General features: G+C 43.4%; 1 protein-coding gene across 4 annotated transcripts in view; it reads left to right on the forward strand.

Moving 5' to 3' along the window:
• Nucleotides 1–117: 117 nt before the first annotated feature.
• The window catches only part of tbc1d1 (TBC1 (tre-2/USP6, BUB2, cdc16) domain family, member 1), a 46,246-nt gene continuing 26,918 nt past the window's right edge, over nt 118–19,445 (forward strand). For 2 of the 4 annotated variants that reach the window (XM_076090968.1, XM_076090970.1), the window contains exons 1-3: nt 118–272; nt 1,100–1,728; nt 17,839–18,429. In XM_076090968.1, coding sequence (XP_075947083.1) covers nt 1,144–1,728; nt 17,839–18,429 — 1,176 coding nt within the window. In that variant the 5' untranslated portion in view covers nt 118–272; nt 1,100–1,143. Of the gene's footprint in view, nt 273–309; nt 592–1,099; nt 1,729–1,846; nt 5,583–17,838; nt 18,430–19,445 lie in introns of those variants that run through there. The other 2 variants (XM_076090969.1, XM_076090971.1) reach the window with 2 other exon arrangements.

Raw genomic sequence — 19,445 nt, forward strand, 5'->3', positions numbered from 1 at the left:
AACTGTGCACGTGGGGACAAATGACGGGAGGGGTAAAGCGCACGCACACATTACGTGCGGACACCAGCATCTTCCGGCAGCACATGCATGCATGCAGCGCATGCACTTGTCATGCCCCCATCTGAGCGAGGAGAGGAGGGAGGTCTGCTCCGTCTTCTATATTTAACTCAAACTAGAGACCGTGTGAAGCCTCTCTGTACATACGTTGTTGCTGCTCTGGAATACGCTTCGATCTCTCTTGGTGGCGCATCGGACAGGACTTCAGTGAACAGGTAAGAAGGATGTGCCGGCGTGAGAACAGCGGAGAAAAATCATCTTAAATTGATTTAAACAAATGTGCGTTTTGGGAATAGCACACACGTATCGTGCGCACTTTGGTGACCGCGCCAGTTCGTGCGTAAAAACAAACTTGTGCCGTGCGTAAATATCACAATAAGTGGTCGGAGAAGGCGTGCGAGGGGGGCTGCTCTCCTCGGAAATCAACATTCTAACTTCCGTCGCTGTCGTGGTGCAGCAGACCGACCTATAGTGGCGCACTGTCCCAGCTGGGTTAAGTTAAGGATTTAGTTCTATTGCAAGGTCAAATATGAGGTAGGTAAGCATGCCGCTTCGCTTATTTCTCTGATGTAATGATTCGATAGCTGGTATGATCCATTTATTATGAGCATGCTCATCGTGTCCTGCTGTTCATGTTGATGTAGTTGCTTATTCAAACCTTTTCCCCACGGATTCCACGTACGAACTCTACACGCCTCCGTCTATCAGTGATCATAGCGGTTATGATATCGTTGTAGGGGTCAGCTGGACTCTCCGTCTCTCAAGACAAACCCAGCCGGCCAAGTAGCCTCCTCATACTTAAGCTGTCAGGTGTTCCTGTGTCCTTGAGACTGTAAAAAGTGTAGGTCAGTGGTCAGGTCATGTGTTTCTGGTTGGGTAAACACCAGGTGTTTTCTTCTTTTTTTTTTTTTTTTTTTTTTTTTTTTACAATACCCTCCAGATGACCCTGTGACTACTGCACCACAAAGACTCAGCTGATTCAAAGTGGAGCACAACAAATTTCCCCCTTCTAAATCAGACTGCCCTGACTGATGTTTTGCAGGTAAACCGCAGAGGCAGGCGGCTTCCTCCAGCCCCCAGCAGGCCATGGAGGGACTCTACTTTGAAGTGAAGCCCAGGAGAGATGAACCCTCTGAGAAACCCCCTCCTAAAATAAGGTCGAACCGCCGCTCATGTCCATCACTCCCACATCTCGCCTCTTCCACACCGTGTCCTCAGAGACTATCTGCGAGGAAGAGGATTGCATCGTTGGGGGCAAAGGTAGAGGAGGAAGAGGAGGAGGAGGAAGTACGATACAAACTGGCGTTGATCGGCTCTCTGCCCGTCCACCACCTGACCACCATGGCCATGCTGCCCTGGGTGGTGGCAGACATCAGCAAGTCTGCAGAGAAGAGTCCGGGGGCCGCGTCGCGGTCCGGGGGACAGTCGGGCCCCTCCGCCCCCAATCAGACAGTAATTCTGTGTGTGTCGGCGTCGTGGGTGCGCTGCGTGTCCATCCTGGGAGAGGGGGTCGTCTGGGACCCCCTGACACACACGGTGCTGTTTGAGTGTCGCCCCCACCAAGTGACGAAGCTGATTCACAACAGCCAGGAGCCCAGCAGCTTCGGCTGCCTGGTCAGAGATGCACCGAGCTGCTCCTGCTATGTGTTCCTGTGCCAGGACAGCACCAAGGTAGGTCATAAAATACAGGGGTATGCAAAGTAACAAACAATTTAAAAAAAAAGGTATCCAGTGCGTCCACATCAGTGTTTATCACTGAGGGAAACCGGATCTCTCTTTGGCATTACAGATTCCATGTACACTCTACTTTTACTCCAGCAACATAAACACGCTCGCGCTGACCAACACACTCCTGACCTCCAAACGTCCTTTCACCTCTCCTCCACATGGCGAGCTCTCTCGCCGACCGGCCGCCCTCGGCGCTGTGAAGTCCCAGCTGGTGTCCCGAAGCGAGCCAGAGACATTCGATAGCACCATGCCCCAACATACCAAAGACTGCCACATTAGAGAGCTGGAGAGACAATGGAGGATACGAAATGAATCAGAAAAGTCGGAGTATAAAATGGCAGCTTGACTTTGATTTAATCAGAATCAGAACCAACTTTATTGGTACGCATACATGGAATTTGACTCTGGTTTTCACTTTGGTCTCAACGTACATAAGTTTACAAGTAAACAAGAGAAATATAAAAAAATAAAACGGATGTAAGTATAAACATTTAACGACTATGTACAATAAGACACATCTATATATATATATATGCAGATTAATTGCACTCGATCTCACACAGACACACACACACAGACACACACAGGCTGTTTGTGTGTAGGGAGAGTCAAACAAGCTTGCTTTACATTCACCAAGCAGGATGTAGAACCGAGTTGCCATGGTGACCGCTTCCTGTGGCCCAGCACCTGTTGTGTTTTTGTTTTGTGGAGTTTGTGTGTGTGTGTGTGTGTGTGTGTGTGTGTGTGTGTGTGTGTGTGTGGGGATGCTTGTTGTTCTCTCTCTCTGCTTCAGCACTTTGGAGAATGTGATGATGATGATGTCAGGCTGACCACCTGTTGCTCTATCTCTGTCACATTGGGACACACATACACGCACACACACTAGCATGCATGCATGAATATGTGTGGCATTCCTGAGCATTGACAAATGTCTTTACAAGACTATTTTTGCTTTAGTTTATTAGATGTCACGAGCTGACTTCTAGTTTAAAATAATATAGGTGCATGAACTGCAGTGAACCAGATCTGTGAACATTTAGACACAGGAAACACTGAACCACACACACAATCCCACTTCGGGGAGTTGATGGTACATTTATTTGCATCACAATTTGATGTGCAGCAAACATCCTAGAGTGCTTAAATATGGGCTTGCATTCAAAAATAGAGAAGATGCAGGAGAAAATGCTAATAGTCCAGATGACATTTTGCTGCATTTTATCATAACAGGCATGATGAGCCCATGTGATATTAAATGTGACCTTTTGTCCAGCATGCAGTGATAGCAGTAATGATAGTTAAAGGACCAGTGTAGGATTTAGGGGGATTGTATTGGAAGAAATTTAATATAATATTCATAATTATGTTTTAAAAAGTATGACCCGCCATGGTTCTACAGTAGCCCAGAAAGGACACACCAAACACTGGCTCTAGTGAGAGCCTTTTAAATTTTTTACGTTACCTGAAGGCCACCGTAGTTTTCCACACGCTTGGCAAGCGAGGGGTGAGCAGAGACGTGCAACCTCACCGCTAGATGCCACTAAATCCTACACACTGCTCTTTTTAAGGTAATGTAATACGTCAATGATGCCCCTCGATTTTACAGAGGTACGTGTGTGTGTGTGTGTGTGTGTGTGTGTGTGTGTGTGTGTGTGTGTGTGTGTGTGTGTGTGTGTGTGTGTGTGTGTGTGTGTGTGTGTGTGTGTGTGTGAGAGAGAGAGGCCTCAATGAGATTAGGGCAAATACTCACCCAACAAAATCAAACTGCTAAAAAATATGACAAATATGACTTTTCATACATAAGTCATATTCAAGATATTCGAGATCCAATTCATTAGCTGTGTTTTGATATTCACTGTGCAGTCATTTATAATCATGTAGAGATGTCTGTTACGAGCATTATTTGTTTGAAAAATAATCATTGCAGGAAAAAGTGTCATTAGTACAAAATGTGAGTCCTGCTGAAGAAAAGCTCCTTCTGTGTCGGGGGGTCAGAAACGGTCTCAGAGGGTCTGTGGTGTTTTCCTCTGCTGCTCCTGCAGTGGCACAAATTAACCACCAGATGTCACCACTGAAGCGTCCAACGTTCACAATGCTTCAGCGTGAACATTTCACGAATGAACGTTTGCTTATTTGATTTCGGGTGCCGCGTGTTTGTGTTTTAATTTATTATTAATTTTAAATAGTTATGTAATTATTTTTATTTGTTTAATTATTTAGCTTTTTTATTACCTAATCACTATTCTGCGAGTCAAAAGGTGGTAATGACTAAAGCTTAGATATTTCAATATTGGTACTATTTTATTGTTTTCTAGTCAGTTTGGACAGTTTAAAGGCACTGGTCCATTCAATCTAGTTACTGGTACTGACAGTATTGTACTGCTCACTGCTTTGGTTACACAATAACCTCTTATTTTCATCACTAGTCAGTGTCCACCAGTGACCTCCGATTAATTGTGCTATAGATAGATAGATAGATAGATAGATATAAACTTTATTCATCCCCAGGGGGAAATTAGTTATCTATCATTGGTGATTCATTTCAGTGATCATGATGATTCAAATAACTATTCTTTTAAATATCAACATGTAATTAAGTAAACATATAGTTCACTATTAATTACAAACAGACCACCACAATATTAGATTTGTATTCCATGTTTATGTGTGACAGTTTGCTTGTGATAGAAAAAAGGAATCTGACAAAGTCTGATCTAATAAAAACTACATTTACATCCAGACCCACTGTTTCCTCTTAGATTACATATTAGTAAATAATAACCACATGTGGTACTTTAGTCTTCCCTACTAACTGTTGCATATCACTATTTCTACTTGCTATTAAATAATTAAATTATAATGGCTTTTCATTGAGTCCTACAACTGTCAACATGTTGGTTTGACGAGTCCAGCATTTAAAAAAAAAAAAAAATCACTTTTTATAAGTAACTGGTGGTAAAAAACAAACAAACACACAGATTAGATCAGGTCTTGGTTTTATAGTAGTTAACTTATTGGTTCATTTGAAGACACAAATGAGACAGTTAATGATATTTACTGAATGTTACTGTCAAAGTAATCTACAACACAAACTGTAATCAGTTCTTCACTGACGCTGTGGCGCTTGAGACAAAGCGGTGTCAAATGTTGACCAAAGGACTTTGACATAACAGTTGAAACTTCATCATTCATTCCCAGCTATCAGTGCATCCCACGGGCATTCATTCCTGCTTGATGAGGTCTACTCTGCTTTACAGACCGGAAATACTGTTTATACTCGGCCATAGCAACGAAGATAACAGTCTTAATCATGCGACGGTTTAGTGAAAACCTCCCAAAAGTCCACCGCCTAAAGTTTGACTACCCCGGGACAGGAACTGTGTCCACCCAAATTTCCAAACGTATTGGCGGATTTAGCTGCAACAAGCTAACCACGGTTAGCTCGAATAAAGTCGGAAGTTGGGCAGTTGACCTTTCAAAACAAAAGCAGAACAATGTTGCGTGTGAAAGATATCCATGGGAAGTGATTAGAACGATCTTACTTTGAAATTCCCAAACCGGATGCATTGTAATTGTATGTTGGCCAACTTGACGATTAAGCGCAGTCTCCTCGGCTTCAGGGAGCAAGATCAACTTTCCAATGAAATGATATTGAAGTGTCGCACACTGTCAGAGACAAGTCACGGAGAAGTAGCATTAAACGCTCCGGTCTCGCTTTGGTGAAGTTTATGGCGGATGGGATGAAAGCACGACTCCAGCGACTCAGCTTGTTCAACATCAAACAAGAGCAGAAAGATGTAAGTTACGTTTAAAACGCGCTGTTGATTAATTTCTCTGCCGTGCTAAGTGGTGAGTTAGCTCGTTAGCGTTCCCATTAGAAGCCTGTCGTTAGCCAAGTTCAACAAGTTAGCTCTCGTTAACGTTAGCTAAATTACACGACTTGTTACGCGACTCCAGCAGAATAGTCGGTACATGTCTAGTATTGTTTCCCTACGCTCGTTAGTTTTAATACACGTTCATTATTTAGCTAATACACTATTCTTTATGTACAATGTGCCCGTTTGTTTGACATTGAAAATACCAAGTGACCTTTAATATGGATGCTCTTCTTTCTCTTAACTGTAACGTTGTGAGACACCTGGCTACTGCAGTAGCTGGTCAAGAACCCGACCATAGCTGGTCAAGAACCACGACCATAGCTGGTCAAGAACCCTACCATAGCTGGTCAAGAATCCTACCATAGCTGGTCAAGAACCCTACCATAGCTGGTCAAGAACCCAACCATAGCTGGTCAAGAACCCTACCATAGCTAGTCAAGAACCTGGCCATAGCTGGTCAAGAACCCGGTCATTGCTGGTCAAGAACCCTGCCATAGCTGGTCAAGAACCCTACCATAGCTGGTCAAGAACCCGACCATAGCTGGTCAAGAACCACGACCATAGCTGGTCAAGAACCCGACCATAGCTGGTCAAGAAAGGATGAGTGTAAACGTCATCCCTGAGGTTGCTGTATTTCTGCTGGCTGTAGTTATTCAGGGTCACTTGGGTTTCTAGCAGGTTTGATTTGAAGAAAGTTAAAGAAAATGTATTTTCAATAGATGTTCGAATTTTTGAGCTTTGGTATTTTCCGTGGATGTTTATTTGACAGGTAGTTAATTGAGTGGAGATTTTAATATTACATTTTTACATAAGTCATTTAGCAGACGCTTTTATCCAAAGCGACTTACAATTTAGATTCTATCGCACCGTAGGGGAGCCGGGGATCGAACCGCCGATCTGATCTCTGATTGAAGGACGGCCCTGCTATCCACTTAGCCACAGTCGCCCCAGAATGTACAGTCAGTCAGTCAGTCAGGTTTATTATTGTTTATCTGCTGCAAGCTATAGTGTGTGCCTGTGGTGGGGGTCAGAACAAGACAGTCACCTTCACTGCTATTGGTTATATATTTTGAGCTATAATTTTTGACACTATAGCTAAACCCATTTTTAAGCAAATGTGGCAAAATAATAAGAAGAAATACAAGTTTCCCAAATGTGAAGTCTTTCATAACATTTTTCACATTTCTTTCTAAACATTTCTAACCAAATAATTAGTTGATTCATGGAAAAAATAATGCGCAGATTAATTGATTTAGAAAATGATCATTAGTAATTTTCTGAACAGTCATTTGTACCAGAGAACCCTGCTCAGTGCATCATCGCCCTCATAACTCACGGTGTTGCTCAACAGTCTACAATCATTCCAGTCACTAAATATGCCATTCTTCCTCAACTGGATGCTGTTAAAGCTGCTGCTCCTGTTAATCAGTGCTTTAGTTGACTGTCCGACCCTCTGTAGAGTTGAATACACGAAAATCCAGTCTGCTGAGCTGTTGTAAACACAAGCCAAATGTAGCTGTATGAGAGTGAGTCACGGGGATATCACCTCCACGAGCATTGTGCTCACGCCAGGACTGACTCCTGGAAGAGGAGGCGTGAGCTCTGAGGACCTCATAGCCTTGTCCTAAAGTGAGACTTAATGTCACCATTTCAACTGCAAAATATTGGGGAGTGTGTGGCCGTTTGTCCCCCCCCCCCCCCCCCAGATTAAGCGATTGTTGTGATATAGTGTTCTAACTATGTTGGAGGAGGGTGACATTTACTGGGTTTGAATGACTCGGCCATCTCCAGAATGACTTGACCGAAATAACTTCCTCACATACAACAGCTGCCGTCCCTTCAGCATTTTAGATTTTGACAAACACAAAATGTTGTAGAACAAAAGTGATTGGGGTTAATGATCACTCAAATTGTCCCAAGAGTGCTTGGAATCTCCCTTCGTCTTCGTGCCATGGTCTTTGTGGCGCTTTTAACTTTAAACCAGCCTGTAAAACTGGAGGCCCCCTCTCTGTCTTCATGTAACTGTCCGTCTGTCTTTGTATGTCCGCTGTTGTCTTTGTTTTTTTGTTGTTGTTTTTTTACCTGCCTCGCTAGTCATCCTGTCAGACTTTGAGCTCCACCTAACAATCTTCCTAGATGAGGACATTATCTGTGAGCCTCACTGACCTCATTGATTCTCAGCCGGGAGTTCATTGTGACTCAGCAGAGCACTTTTGACAACAAGCGCCAACATTGTGTCCTCGCTATCACATTTCAATGAGTTCATCATCTCCGCCTCGCTTCTTCGTCTTTGTGCTGTGAAGTGGCTCCTTAATCCCGAAAGAGGGATGTCAATGTGTCTGACTGCTTTACGACTACCCCCCCCCCCCCACCCTTCTAATGTTTTTTTTTCCTCTTTCTGTCTTGTCGTGCTTCACTTTCTGTCAGTAATGGTTCTCGTCTGCCGGGTGGCTCCTCTGTACTTTGAACTTGTGGCTTCGCTCCACAAGACCCGGCCACATGACCATGGGAAGTGCAGAAGTGGGGCTTTTTCTTCTCTGGCTCGTCATCCCTGTTGTTGATGTTTCTAGGCCGGCTGCTGTGTGCCGTGTTCAGCCATATTCCTCTGTAACTTCTCAGTTTTTATTAGTTGAACTATTCATTCAGGCTCGTGTTGTAGATCTGACCTACAGTGATTATACAAAGTATTTTGATTACGGTGGTGCCTTAGAGTAATTTGTCTATTCATGTCTTTTCATTCATTAATGCAGATCATTAACTAGATACTATAAATGAGTGATTAGGGATGGGACCATACAGCATTCTGTCACGGATCGCTGTAAAAACACAATAAGTTGATTGAGGTTTGTTATCATTGGGATGATCGTGAATGTCCTCCATGAGTGACTTGAAAAAGCTGTCCAGCTCACTGACTTGGTAGAAAAATGGAGCCTGGTTTGTGATTTATTCCCTGATTATGATTAGATTGTTTGGTTGGTTTTTTTTCACAACAGAGAAAAAAAGACGTGTGTCCCGTCTGATTTCGTGCAAATATTTGTTTCTTAACAAAATGTAAGGTAAAGTGATTCAAGTTTATTCAGAATTTTAAGCATATTTTGATGGTTGTGGGGATAATATTGTGAATCACAATTATTCTTGCCAGGATAATGGTGACATGAAATTTCAATTTTCACAGCATGTCATGTTGGTGTTAAGTAGAGAGTCTTGGTAGACAATAGAGGTGTTGTTTTGTCTTGAATCTTTGTTGGGCAAACTTCTTGTCACATCCGCCTGCTGCTGTTTCATAAATGTGGGAACTACTGACGTCCCTCAGCCGTGTGAGAGGGGAAGTAGATGCTTCAGAAAGAGCAGAGAATACATTTATTTTTGTAATAATGCTAACTGACTACATCCTTCATGTGATTTCCTCCCCTTTTGACCTTTTTGCTCTCTTCGACAAACACTGAAAAGTTCATTTTGTTCATTGCACTGAGTTGCAGCTTCTCTTTTACCCACTTGTACTTGTGTAACTTCCTTCTTTTGGAGGTCAGCACAACAGTAGTCCTATTTAGTTCTGGTTCGGCGAGAGGCAACATGCTTTTTCAGCGTTACTCCTCTGCGAGAGGCCAAGTTTGCTGGTCACAGCCCGAGGCTGTGTCCCACCGCCTTCCTGTCTGAGACCATGTACATGTCGCGCTGAACAAGATGCCGTGTGTCTGTGGCTCACACTGCTCTCTGAGCAGCAAACTCTCTCTCAGTGCTCTCATTCCACAACTCCAGATCAGATGTGAAAAGGGGGGAAGTATTGGAATAAGAAATCCAGGAGTGCACGACATATGACGATGACGTACAAAGAAATGCGTCTGCTTGCATTCACCATGGTTGGAGAGATCCCTAACCCTACTATTAGTGACTAAACTGCCATTGCTTAGAAACAGTTAATTGGTTTCAATTGGTATCACAGAAAGTGAATACGTTTCTTAAAGGCATGTGGCAAACTATTATTTTCATTATCTAATTAATATGCAGGTTATTTCCTTGATAAGTAATCTCGTCTGTGGAATGTAAAAAAAATTGTGCGAAAAAAAGCCTATTTTAAGAGACGCTATCAGCTAATGCTGCTATTTTTGCTTGAAAAATTACTCAAATTCCGGCGCCAAAGCCAAAGTGTCCTAAACTTGCATTCTCTCTACTGTCCATCAGGGGGCGACTCCTCTGGTTGTAAAGAGAAGTCAGATTGTATAGAAGTCTATGAGAGAATGACTCTACTTCTCACTTGATTTATTACCTCAGTAAACATGAGTTTATGGTCTCGATCTCTAGTTTCAAGTCTTCTTCAATACAGCATGATGTTCAGTTAGTAAATGATGGTCTATTTAGAGTCAAATAGACCATAAAGTTTAGTATGCTTTAGGACGGGCTTACTGTGATTGACAGGTCGCTGCCAGATCCATATACGGCGTCACTACCACAGTGTCATTCCTCCACCGTCCAAATATGGTAACTTCCGCTTACTGGTTGCAAAAAAAACAAGATGGCGACGGCTGAAATGGTGAACTCTAGGCTTCAAAACCACAGTCCACAAACCAATGGGTGACGTCACAACAAATAAGTCCACTTCCTATGTACAGTCAGTCTCCAATTATTGATCAGCTGGTGTGTTTGAGCTTTGTTTGTACAGACGTGTGTTTGAACTGAAAATGCATTAAGACGGTAGTAGAGACTATGACGTCATCATGCTGAGCACAGCAGAGGGGCTGAAATGAGAAAAGACTGGACCAGTATAATGTGAGAAAACAAATCCTCCTCTGTACGTCCCATGTCCTTAAAGACGGGAGTGAGAGGAGAGGGACACGTTAGGACTAAACGTGTCTGTTGGTTCAAGTGTTTCAGAGAGTCGAGTAGTGAAAGCAGAAGGAAAAGGAAGGGGTAGATTTAGGGGGGGCGTCAGCAAAACAGAGAGAGGTCTGTTGGTCGTGGACAGATAGCAGACTCCACTCTCATGCCACAGTGATTGAAAACAAGTAGACACTAGGAGCACGTTGGGAGAGGAGAACAGTGAGAAAAGCAGCAATCAAACAGGTGAAAGACGATCCGCTTTAAAATGAAAAGAAATGTTGCATTCTGCTGCGTTAAATAGGTTTGGGCAACGCAATGAATACATTTAGACCTGGTCATGGTCATGTGTCATTGGTTTGTGCTTATTAAGTTTTTTATTGAAGTGATTCAAATATCTCCCTCCTCAAGCATAGAAGGGTTGTGGGAAATAGAAAGTAGTTGTGTGGTATAATGCAGTATTTATGGTTAAAAACTCTGCAGTTTTGCTGTCATTGCATGGTATGTTGTCAGTGGATAGGATGCATACATCTGCTACAGTATCAGTGGTAAACATGATGTCTTCCGGTTGTCCATCCGTACGTACGTTTATTTTCGTGAACGCAACATCTCGATCTCCTCTCATCAAGTTTGGCACAAACGTCCAGCTGGACTCAAGAATGACCGGATTACAATTTAGTGGTCAAGGGTGGCTGTGACCTCACAAATCACATTTTGACATGGATCTATAGTTCTTCCAAGGCATCAAAACAATAACCTCCAAAAAATGCAATCTGCGCATAACTGTGATGGTCATCAAGAGAGGCCCTGCCTACATGCACCTACTTTGTTAGTTTTTAAAGGGTTATTAGGGGATTGAATCTCGCGTTATATTTCGACTACCATGAAATATTTTCATTTTTCAAGATATAGTCTCGCTATTTACGGCTTCCACTTATTGATTCAGATTATTTTTGAAATATCAACGTATCCACTGTGGGAACATGATGTGGATCTTTATGTCCCATGTGTGTAGCCATTGTTGAAAAGCATATCCAACAGAGAAAGCAACAGTAAATCCCACTGTGTTTATATTTGGTGCCATGTGAGAGGCCCTCATCTTGAAGACATGGAGAGTTTATAAAAAGCAGCGTGCTGCGCTCAGATACGTCATAATAAAAAGTCAAATTTAGAAGCTGCAAAAGTTCCCTCTTATCCCGAGTTGTTTAACTGTACTCTCATGAATATAAATATAAAGAGGCAAAGGAAGAGGGGCCTGGTAGCTTCCTGGTAGCTTTTAAAAACATGTAATGACACAGACACACATCAGTCAGGGAACACATCCATTGGCTGTTTGCCAGTAAACTGCTAAGAAGCCCAGAGGTACCAGTTCTGAGATTTAAGCTCATGTTTGAACTCGGCACCATCTCGTTCTTTTCCTTCATCGACTCCTTTTTTCTGTTTATATCTCACTCCACCCCTCCTCTTCCGTTCTGTTGACACAAAAGGTCCGCCGGTCCAGTGTTTGTTGTGAGAGGTTGAATGTTTTATGTCCCGACGGCAGCTTATAACGAGTCACGGGTACAGAGAGCCCGTGTTAAACGGGCCCCTGCTCAATTATTAAAGACCAGAGTATTGATGAGTTCCAACGTTAGCGTTTCTTCATTCACTACCTTTTTTAAACAGCCTCTCCCCCTGCTCTATAATAATTATTATAATAATAAATCTAACTATACTTATCTGTGCCTGAGTGTTGGTCACGTGCTAACAAACCATCCAGGCTACACAGCATCAGGTGTCACTTTACAATTCAACGCTAGGAAATATTCACAGAGGGCAGACTTTTGACATTTCTTACCAAATATCAGAACATTCTGCTGTGAAAAAGGTCTATTGGCGACCCCGCAACATTCCCATCACTCCCAACAACTTCAACTGAGAACTGTGTGAGTGTGCAGAGCCCTTAAATGATTGGATTATTGTTGATCATGATGATGTTTTTGGTTTGCAATATCTAAATCTGTAAAGCAAATACAGCTGGTAATGTAGTGGAGGGAAAAGTATCACATTTCCTTCTGAATTGTAGAGTGGAGCATATCCACATTGTGCTGCTATTTTGAGAAGCTTCATCTCGCCGACGCACTCATCCAGAGCAGCACAGTGGAAGATAATGAGGCTGTTATTGTTTTAACAAAAGAACAAGAGTGAGCAAAGCTCATGCCGAGGCAAGACGCAGCAGGACCCGGCCTGAAGAGTCGGGTGTGTTACGTCACCAATGATGTGACTCAACCACTGCTTCTGCTTCGCTCGTCTTCTTCCTCGTTCTCTGTTCCGTGTTCTGCTTCCCTGCCAGCGCTCTGCTGCCAGCTGCGCTCACAGCAGAGCGCTGCAGGAAAGGACGTGCAGGCCGACCCCGGAAGGGATTTCTCCTGTATTTAGGATACTTGCATGTTTTGTTCAGCGAGATAATCTTCACATGTGATAACACCACTTTTATGATTTTAGAAGCGTGAATACAATCGGCAGAAGTAAAAATCATAAACAGGCTATAAAGGAACAACACCACGGCCACATGACTTGGAGGACGAGTGTTCTAGTGAGGACGCTTTGTAGTCTCAGTCAGCTGCCTTATTAAACACATTCATGAGAGGGGTATTTACTGACGTGAACAAAACGTTACAATCTCTGAAGCTTGTGTTAACCGCAGACCTGTCAGGCATCTATAGAAAATCCAATTTACTTTGAGACGAGTGCAAAAACATCTTCATTTTAGGATTTAAGGACTCATTCCTGCAGTACTCCAGAAGCGTGTGTGTGTTTGCAGACAAAGGTTATAGCCCGACTTGTATGTTGTTTTTGTGGATGATGATAATGATGTATTTTTATAGCATCATATCTTTTATCTATTGTTCGTTTTATTAAATTGATAAAAGTACCACAGATTTTCTTTCTATTCCCTCACCGTCCTGCTTTATTTATCATAATGAACTCTCAATGCCCGTGGTACACAAACACAGCTGTGGGGCTTTAAATGGACGGGCTCCCTCATACGTCTCATTTCCCCATTAACTCCATCCTCCTTTACGTTGTCTTGATGCCAGTGTAACAGCCACAGGATTGGGGTAGCTACCATTACCTCAACAAGGGGAAGCAGTCAGTGATCTGAGCACCCAGCTGGGGAAACTAGGGGATGTGGGTGTGCAGTGTGTGTGGGTGTGCAGTTTGCAGTGTTTGTGGGTGTGCAGTGGGAGATTATTGCAGTAAAGTGTGTTGTTGTCATTTTAACATTATGATGTGAGTGTGTACTTTTCTTTCTCTGGGTAATTTTCTTTCTCTTTAAATAAACTGAAGTTGACGCACAATCGCAGAACAACAAGAATGCAAACTTCCTACTTCTACTCACCCTGAGTTCTAGTTATGTATATTTACATAGAGGAAGTCTTATTAGGTAGTGGCGTAGGAAATGCTGATGAATTTGTGAAGACATTAGTCGTGTCTGTCAAAGTAGAAAACTCAGTAAATGAGTAAAGATGGACGTGTTCGGCTTGCTTTTTTGCAGGAATAACCACTCACTGAGAGACACTGAGCCGCAGTCCGCCTCTCTGCGGTCAATCAGCTGTTTTGCTAGCGCTGGACGAGAGGGAGGCTTTTACTCTCCATGTTGTCATGTTGTTAGTTACTGTGTTGATGTTGCAACTGCTGCCAACTATCAGCAGAAGGCTACAAGTCACCAGTGTCCCCGCTGTGTCCAGCAGAGACGAGATCTCAGTCGGTGTGTTTGTAACAAAACACAATGAGGGCCATGATCGTAATCCGAGGTTATCCGGCTTAAAGGTCCACAGAGTTTTTACTCTGTCATCATATTCTTATTTTGGTTGCAGCGACAGCTCAGAAGACGTTGGTTGGATGTTAGAAAAATTCACTCGAGGCCGAAGTAAAAATCATTAAACAGTACATTTATTCTTGCAAGAAGGAGACAGAGTTGATTCACAAACAGGTTATGCATCAAGGCTGCTCAGAGGTCTGTCTCTGAGTTCCTGACATATATACTTTAGAAAACAGGCGAGTACTGTTGCACAGAGTAATTTGCATATGTTCTGGACACTTACAGATAACACACTTTTGGACAATTCGTTCTGTTAAAGGGCCACATTATCCTATTCGGAAGACGTCATGGTTGCAAATCAACCTATGTATATACTGACGTGAACACAACAGATTTACTATCTTCCCTTGATGTCCGGTCATAGGTAAACAAACAGATGAAATAGCCATTAAGAAAGACAACTAAGACTCTTAATGAAGAACACAGCTGAGAAAGCTTGTGTGAAGATTGGTTCATACATGGACACACACTTTATGGAACCAGCTGCTTAGATTACAGTGACTAAACAAAAACATTTAAGTTTTAAGTTGGATTTCATTATTTTTTCAGCTACTGTATCATTACTTATCCACTACAAAACAATCGTGTGAAATGGCAGTGAGCCGCAGTCATATTCAAACAATGCACACCTGCACCTTTTGGCTGAATGTTACTGTATTCCCTTCAGACTGACTCAGTGAGTCACTTTAAACCACGATTGTGGTGCATCTGAATGATCAGTGTCTGCTATCAAACCAATATTGATCACGACGATGGATAACAGAATTGGTTTATTGCCGCAAGAGTAACTTAGTAACTGTATCAAGCTGACCAACAGCCCAGCTTTTCAAAATAAACTTCCGTCTCCACAGGAAACTACTCAGTTGGGTTTAGGAAAAGATTGTCGTTTGGGTTAAAAAAAAAACACAGATTTGCCATGGTTGGTCATGGAAAGAGTGCTTGCCGAAAATGTTTTTTGTGTCAGTGAGAGCCCTGAGTTACGGTTCATTTGTTCTAGGCTGTCGTCATTTAACCCCTCAGCGTCCACTCATCTGCAGACGTTAAACCCGGGTTCAAGAGAACAGGGACACATCTGCATCGCGAAGCGGAGAAATAACCATGTTGCTAAATACTTTGGAGTTCGATTTTCTGCACATTAAGAGAATAGATGAAGGGATCAAGGGAATGTTCTTTAAAAGTGGTGTGTGTGTGTGTGTGTGTGTGTGTGTGTGTGTGTGTGTGTGTGTGTGTGTGTGTGTGTGTGTGTGTGTGTGTGTGTGTGTGTGTGTGTGTGTGTGTGTGTGTGTGTGTGTGTGTGTGTGTGTGTGTGTGTGTGTGTGTGTGTGTGAATAATGAATGGCCCAGTCTGAACATGAATATCCAGGAAGCCGGACATGAGCAACAAAGCCTTTTCTGCACCTCTGCTCTGTGTCAGATGCTTGCTTGAATCTGTGAAGTCTGAAAATGAGTGTTTACATAGATTATATAAACTGCATTCACAGCCAAGTAAAACTAAATCAGTATAATCCATAACCTCTGTATACATTGCAGTTTCCTGGATAACGTTTATGGATGGCAGTGAGTGTGTAGGTGTAGTTTCAACTCGTCATGCTCCACTTATTGATGACCAACGGCTGCATCCTGACTGCTGGATCCATTTGGGATGTCAGCCAGGGGCGCAGTGTGTTGGAGGGGCAGAAAACACAGCTGTGGTCCTCTCTACTGTAATGCAACTGCAATTGTTAATATCAATGGGGGAGTTGATATAAAAAGACGTTCAGCTGCTGAGTAAACAAACCGACAGCGTTGCTTGTGTCCTGCTGTTTATTCCTGCCGTGCATCATCCCAGAATGAAAGAGACTAAAGCCCCCTGACATACTTTCCACGTCTGTGGACTTGTAGCGATCGTCCTGATGCACCACAGCTCCATCCATGCCACCATTTAGGGTCCGCGTTGATCTGGCTGGCACCAACTGAACTGGAGCGTGGCAGGAAACTGGAGTATGCGCATGAGTACAGTCCGTGCTGTCCCAAATTTTGGGCTGTGTCTACACAGGGTCAGTGTGGACATGGGCGGATGACGGCATGTACGTCACGCAGAATAAAGCGGACTCTAGCGGAGGCAGAAAGTGTTATCTGGTTTTCTCCGAGATTGAAATTCTCAACTTTAATTGATTATTGTAAAGTGAAATGGTCAGTGTGTAAAACATATGCACATTTTTATTTTATTTTTTCAAGTTGCCAAGTCCAAAAAGTAGGTCATATGTTTCACAACACTGTAAAATGCTCGGTAAGGAAAGCGCTTCTTAAAGGAGCAGTGCGTAGGATTTGGTGGCATCTAGGTATTAAATAACCTTGACCCATGCACCGCATCAAAAATGTCCTATTTCAACGTGTTTGGTCTCATAAACAGCCTAATCGCTTTGTTTGAAATATAACTGCAGGCACATTGCAAAAGCTTTGAAGACTCGTTCCATTTTCAGCTTTGAGTCTGTTGTTATTGTTTATGTACAGAATAATTAGGTTAAAAACTAATTTAATATGCTGCAGCTAGTTTTACGTTTATTTATAATTCATTTATGGCACTAGGTAGAGTGCTCTTAGTGCACTGTGGCTGATTTAATTAATCTAAAGATAACATGCAGATTTTGTTTTTCCCCCGGTCGACTAACGGTTTGGTTTGAAGAGTAGGTAGACTTTCAGTCTTTGGTTGACTACAGCCCGAGTTTATTTAGCGAGCGGTAGGAGGAAAAAAGGAAAGGAGGGGTCAGGAGGAAAGGAAAGAAGGGAATCAAATAAAAGGAGAGTGAGTACAAAGCCTGCTTCGAGACCAACTGTCCCAATTCGGCTCCTTTTCAACACACACCGTCACAAGGGCGGCTCCATTTCAGGGAACCGTGACACACATGTGGCAGGTGAGCTCATGGTGAGGTGAAGAGAATCAGTAGGTATTTAGTGTTTATGCACTATTGCTTCTGTAGGCAGCCACCTGTTCATGGACGTGTGCCATCATATGAGCACACAGTCTAACACGAAATGAAGAGGGCGGCTATTTATTATTACAGTACCTGGAGAAAGACTTCTATTGTGGCAATGGATGTGACGGTACTGTGAACCGTTTTAGCCTTTGTTTGACATTAGGTTTAGTACACTATGCCAATTAGTTAGCTTGAACCTGAACCTGAGTAAAGTAGTGTGCATGTTAACTGGGTAAAATTCTGTGCACTGGCTCCGTTTATGCTCCACGACATCGTCTTTATAGAGGTTCAGATCCGTGTACGCAGTGAGTTTGGAAACGTTCCTTTTGTTGATCAGGAAAATTACAGATCGCTGCGTGTTGCGCAGTTTCACCTTTACTGTAGGGTTCATTGTTTTATCATGGGCTCCAAAAGTTCTCAAGGTGATTTTTTTTTTTTTTTATGTTCAAATGGATGTGATACTCATTAGGCACTGTGACGGAACTGTGTTTTATCACAGCAGTTTCAAGTTCCTATCTCCTGCTTGCTATCCCTCCAGGTTCCCGAGATCATCAGTACGTTGAGGCAGGCCGGGAAGAGCTCTGCGCGCAGCGATGACATCACCTCCACTTCCACCAAAACGTCCTCTGGAGGCAACGACCCCCCCGAGACATGTCGCTCGTCTCTCTCAGCGAAGGCGACCTCCGCGGCACCCTCTGCTGCCCTGTCGCCGACAGCCTTTTCCAAGAAGTTCGAGGTGCTGTTTTGCGGCCGCGCGAGTGTCGCTCACAAGAAAGCCCCCCCCGCCCTGATCGACGAGTGCATCGAGAAGTTCGGCCAGCTGCATGGCTCGGGGGCGAGCGACAAAGGAGTGAATGGCGCTGGGTTGGCGGGCGGGCTGAGGAGGGCATTGACCTTTCAACCCAACGGACTCGAGAGCGGCGACGTCGGTAACGGTGCTGCGGGGAGCCCAACCGCCGGGAAGCGACCCGTCATGTTCAAAAGAGACCCCAGCTTCCCCTGTCTGCAGGCCCTGGATGAGAATGGACTCTCACCTGAGATCTCTCACACCAACACTACTGAGGCACACGCCCACTCCGCTGGAGTCCAGCCCACCAGCCTGCAGGAGAACAGGACCATGCTGTTTACGGTAATTATCATGAACGGACACGCACGCTACCACTAGCAAGTAGGCTCTAATTACTTCCATTTTTATTCTCTTTGACAGATAGAACCCATCACAATACTTGCAGTACTTCCCAAGAAATCAAACAAATTCTCGATAACTATATCTGTCAGTCAGCGTGCCAATCATTGGGACCATATATGCTGTACATACTCCATATAGTTCTTTATGCATTGTAGGCAGAGATGCACAACCTCGAAAAAAGTGTCAAGTTGTCGCACACAAAATTCACTCACAACAGTGCACAGAGGTTTTTAGTTTTTAGAAGGAAAAACAGTAAAGATTTACTCCTGGTAGAGACCTGCGAGGGAAAATGAAATCATGCAAAAGACAATGTTGAATTGCTGCACATTGTCAGCAGTGAGTTAGAAATGCAACTTTTCAGTCATGGCCCTCATCAGGCATCCTGACTTAGGACTGAAAAATTGCATTGCTAATAAACTAGAAAGGTGCACTCAGTAGAGGTGTGTCTGCAGCGACACCAATGGGCTGTAATGCATCGTAAAACGCACTTCATTCAAACTCAGGTACAAGCGGCTATAGATGCAATCAATAGTCTTTAAGTCGTCATATAAGACACGTAATACAATCTTGGCAAAAAAATGTAACTCTCTGTTAGCTCTTAGCTGTTAGCTAAACACACCGTCCAAAACAATAAAAGTAAGCAAACTGTCCCCCCCTGTGTCTCTGGGCGCACAGTAGTGGCTGGGGGCTGGCGATGCCCCTCCCGGCCGGGGGCCGGTAAAAAGTAGTGAGTTAGGAGTCAGTCAATGGCAGGACAAAACAGGCAATAAAAGGTGCTTTAAAAAAAAAGTGTGAGTTACCGCAACCATGAGCATGCAGTCATGACTGGGCCCCCAAAATATTATGCAGTTTGCTGCAGCAGAATGCATGATTAGCTGTGGACAGACACAAAGGTGCATATTTACTCACTCACACACTTGACTGATCGCATGATCCCCGTGCAGTAGATAATAATA

The sequence above is a fragment of the Anarhichas minor genome, unplaced genomic scaffold (genome assembly GCF_050575085.1).
Source record: "Anarhichas minor isolate MPS153535 unplaced genomic scaffold, ASM5057508v1 ptg000014l, whole genome shotgun sequence".
NCBI lineage: Eukaryota > Metazoa > Chordata > Actinopteri > Perciformes > Anarhichadidae > Anarhichas > Anarhichas minor.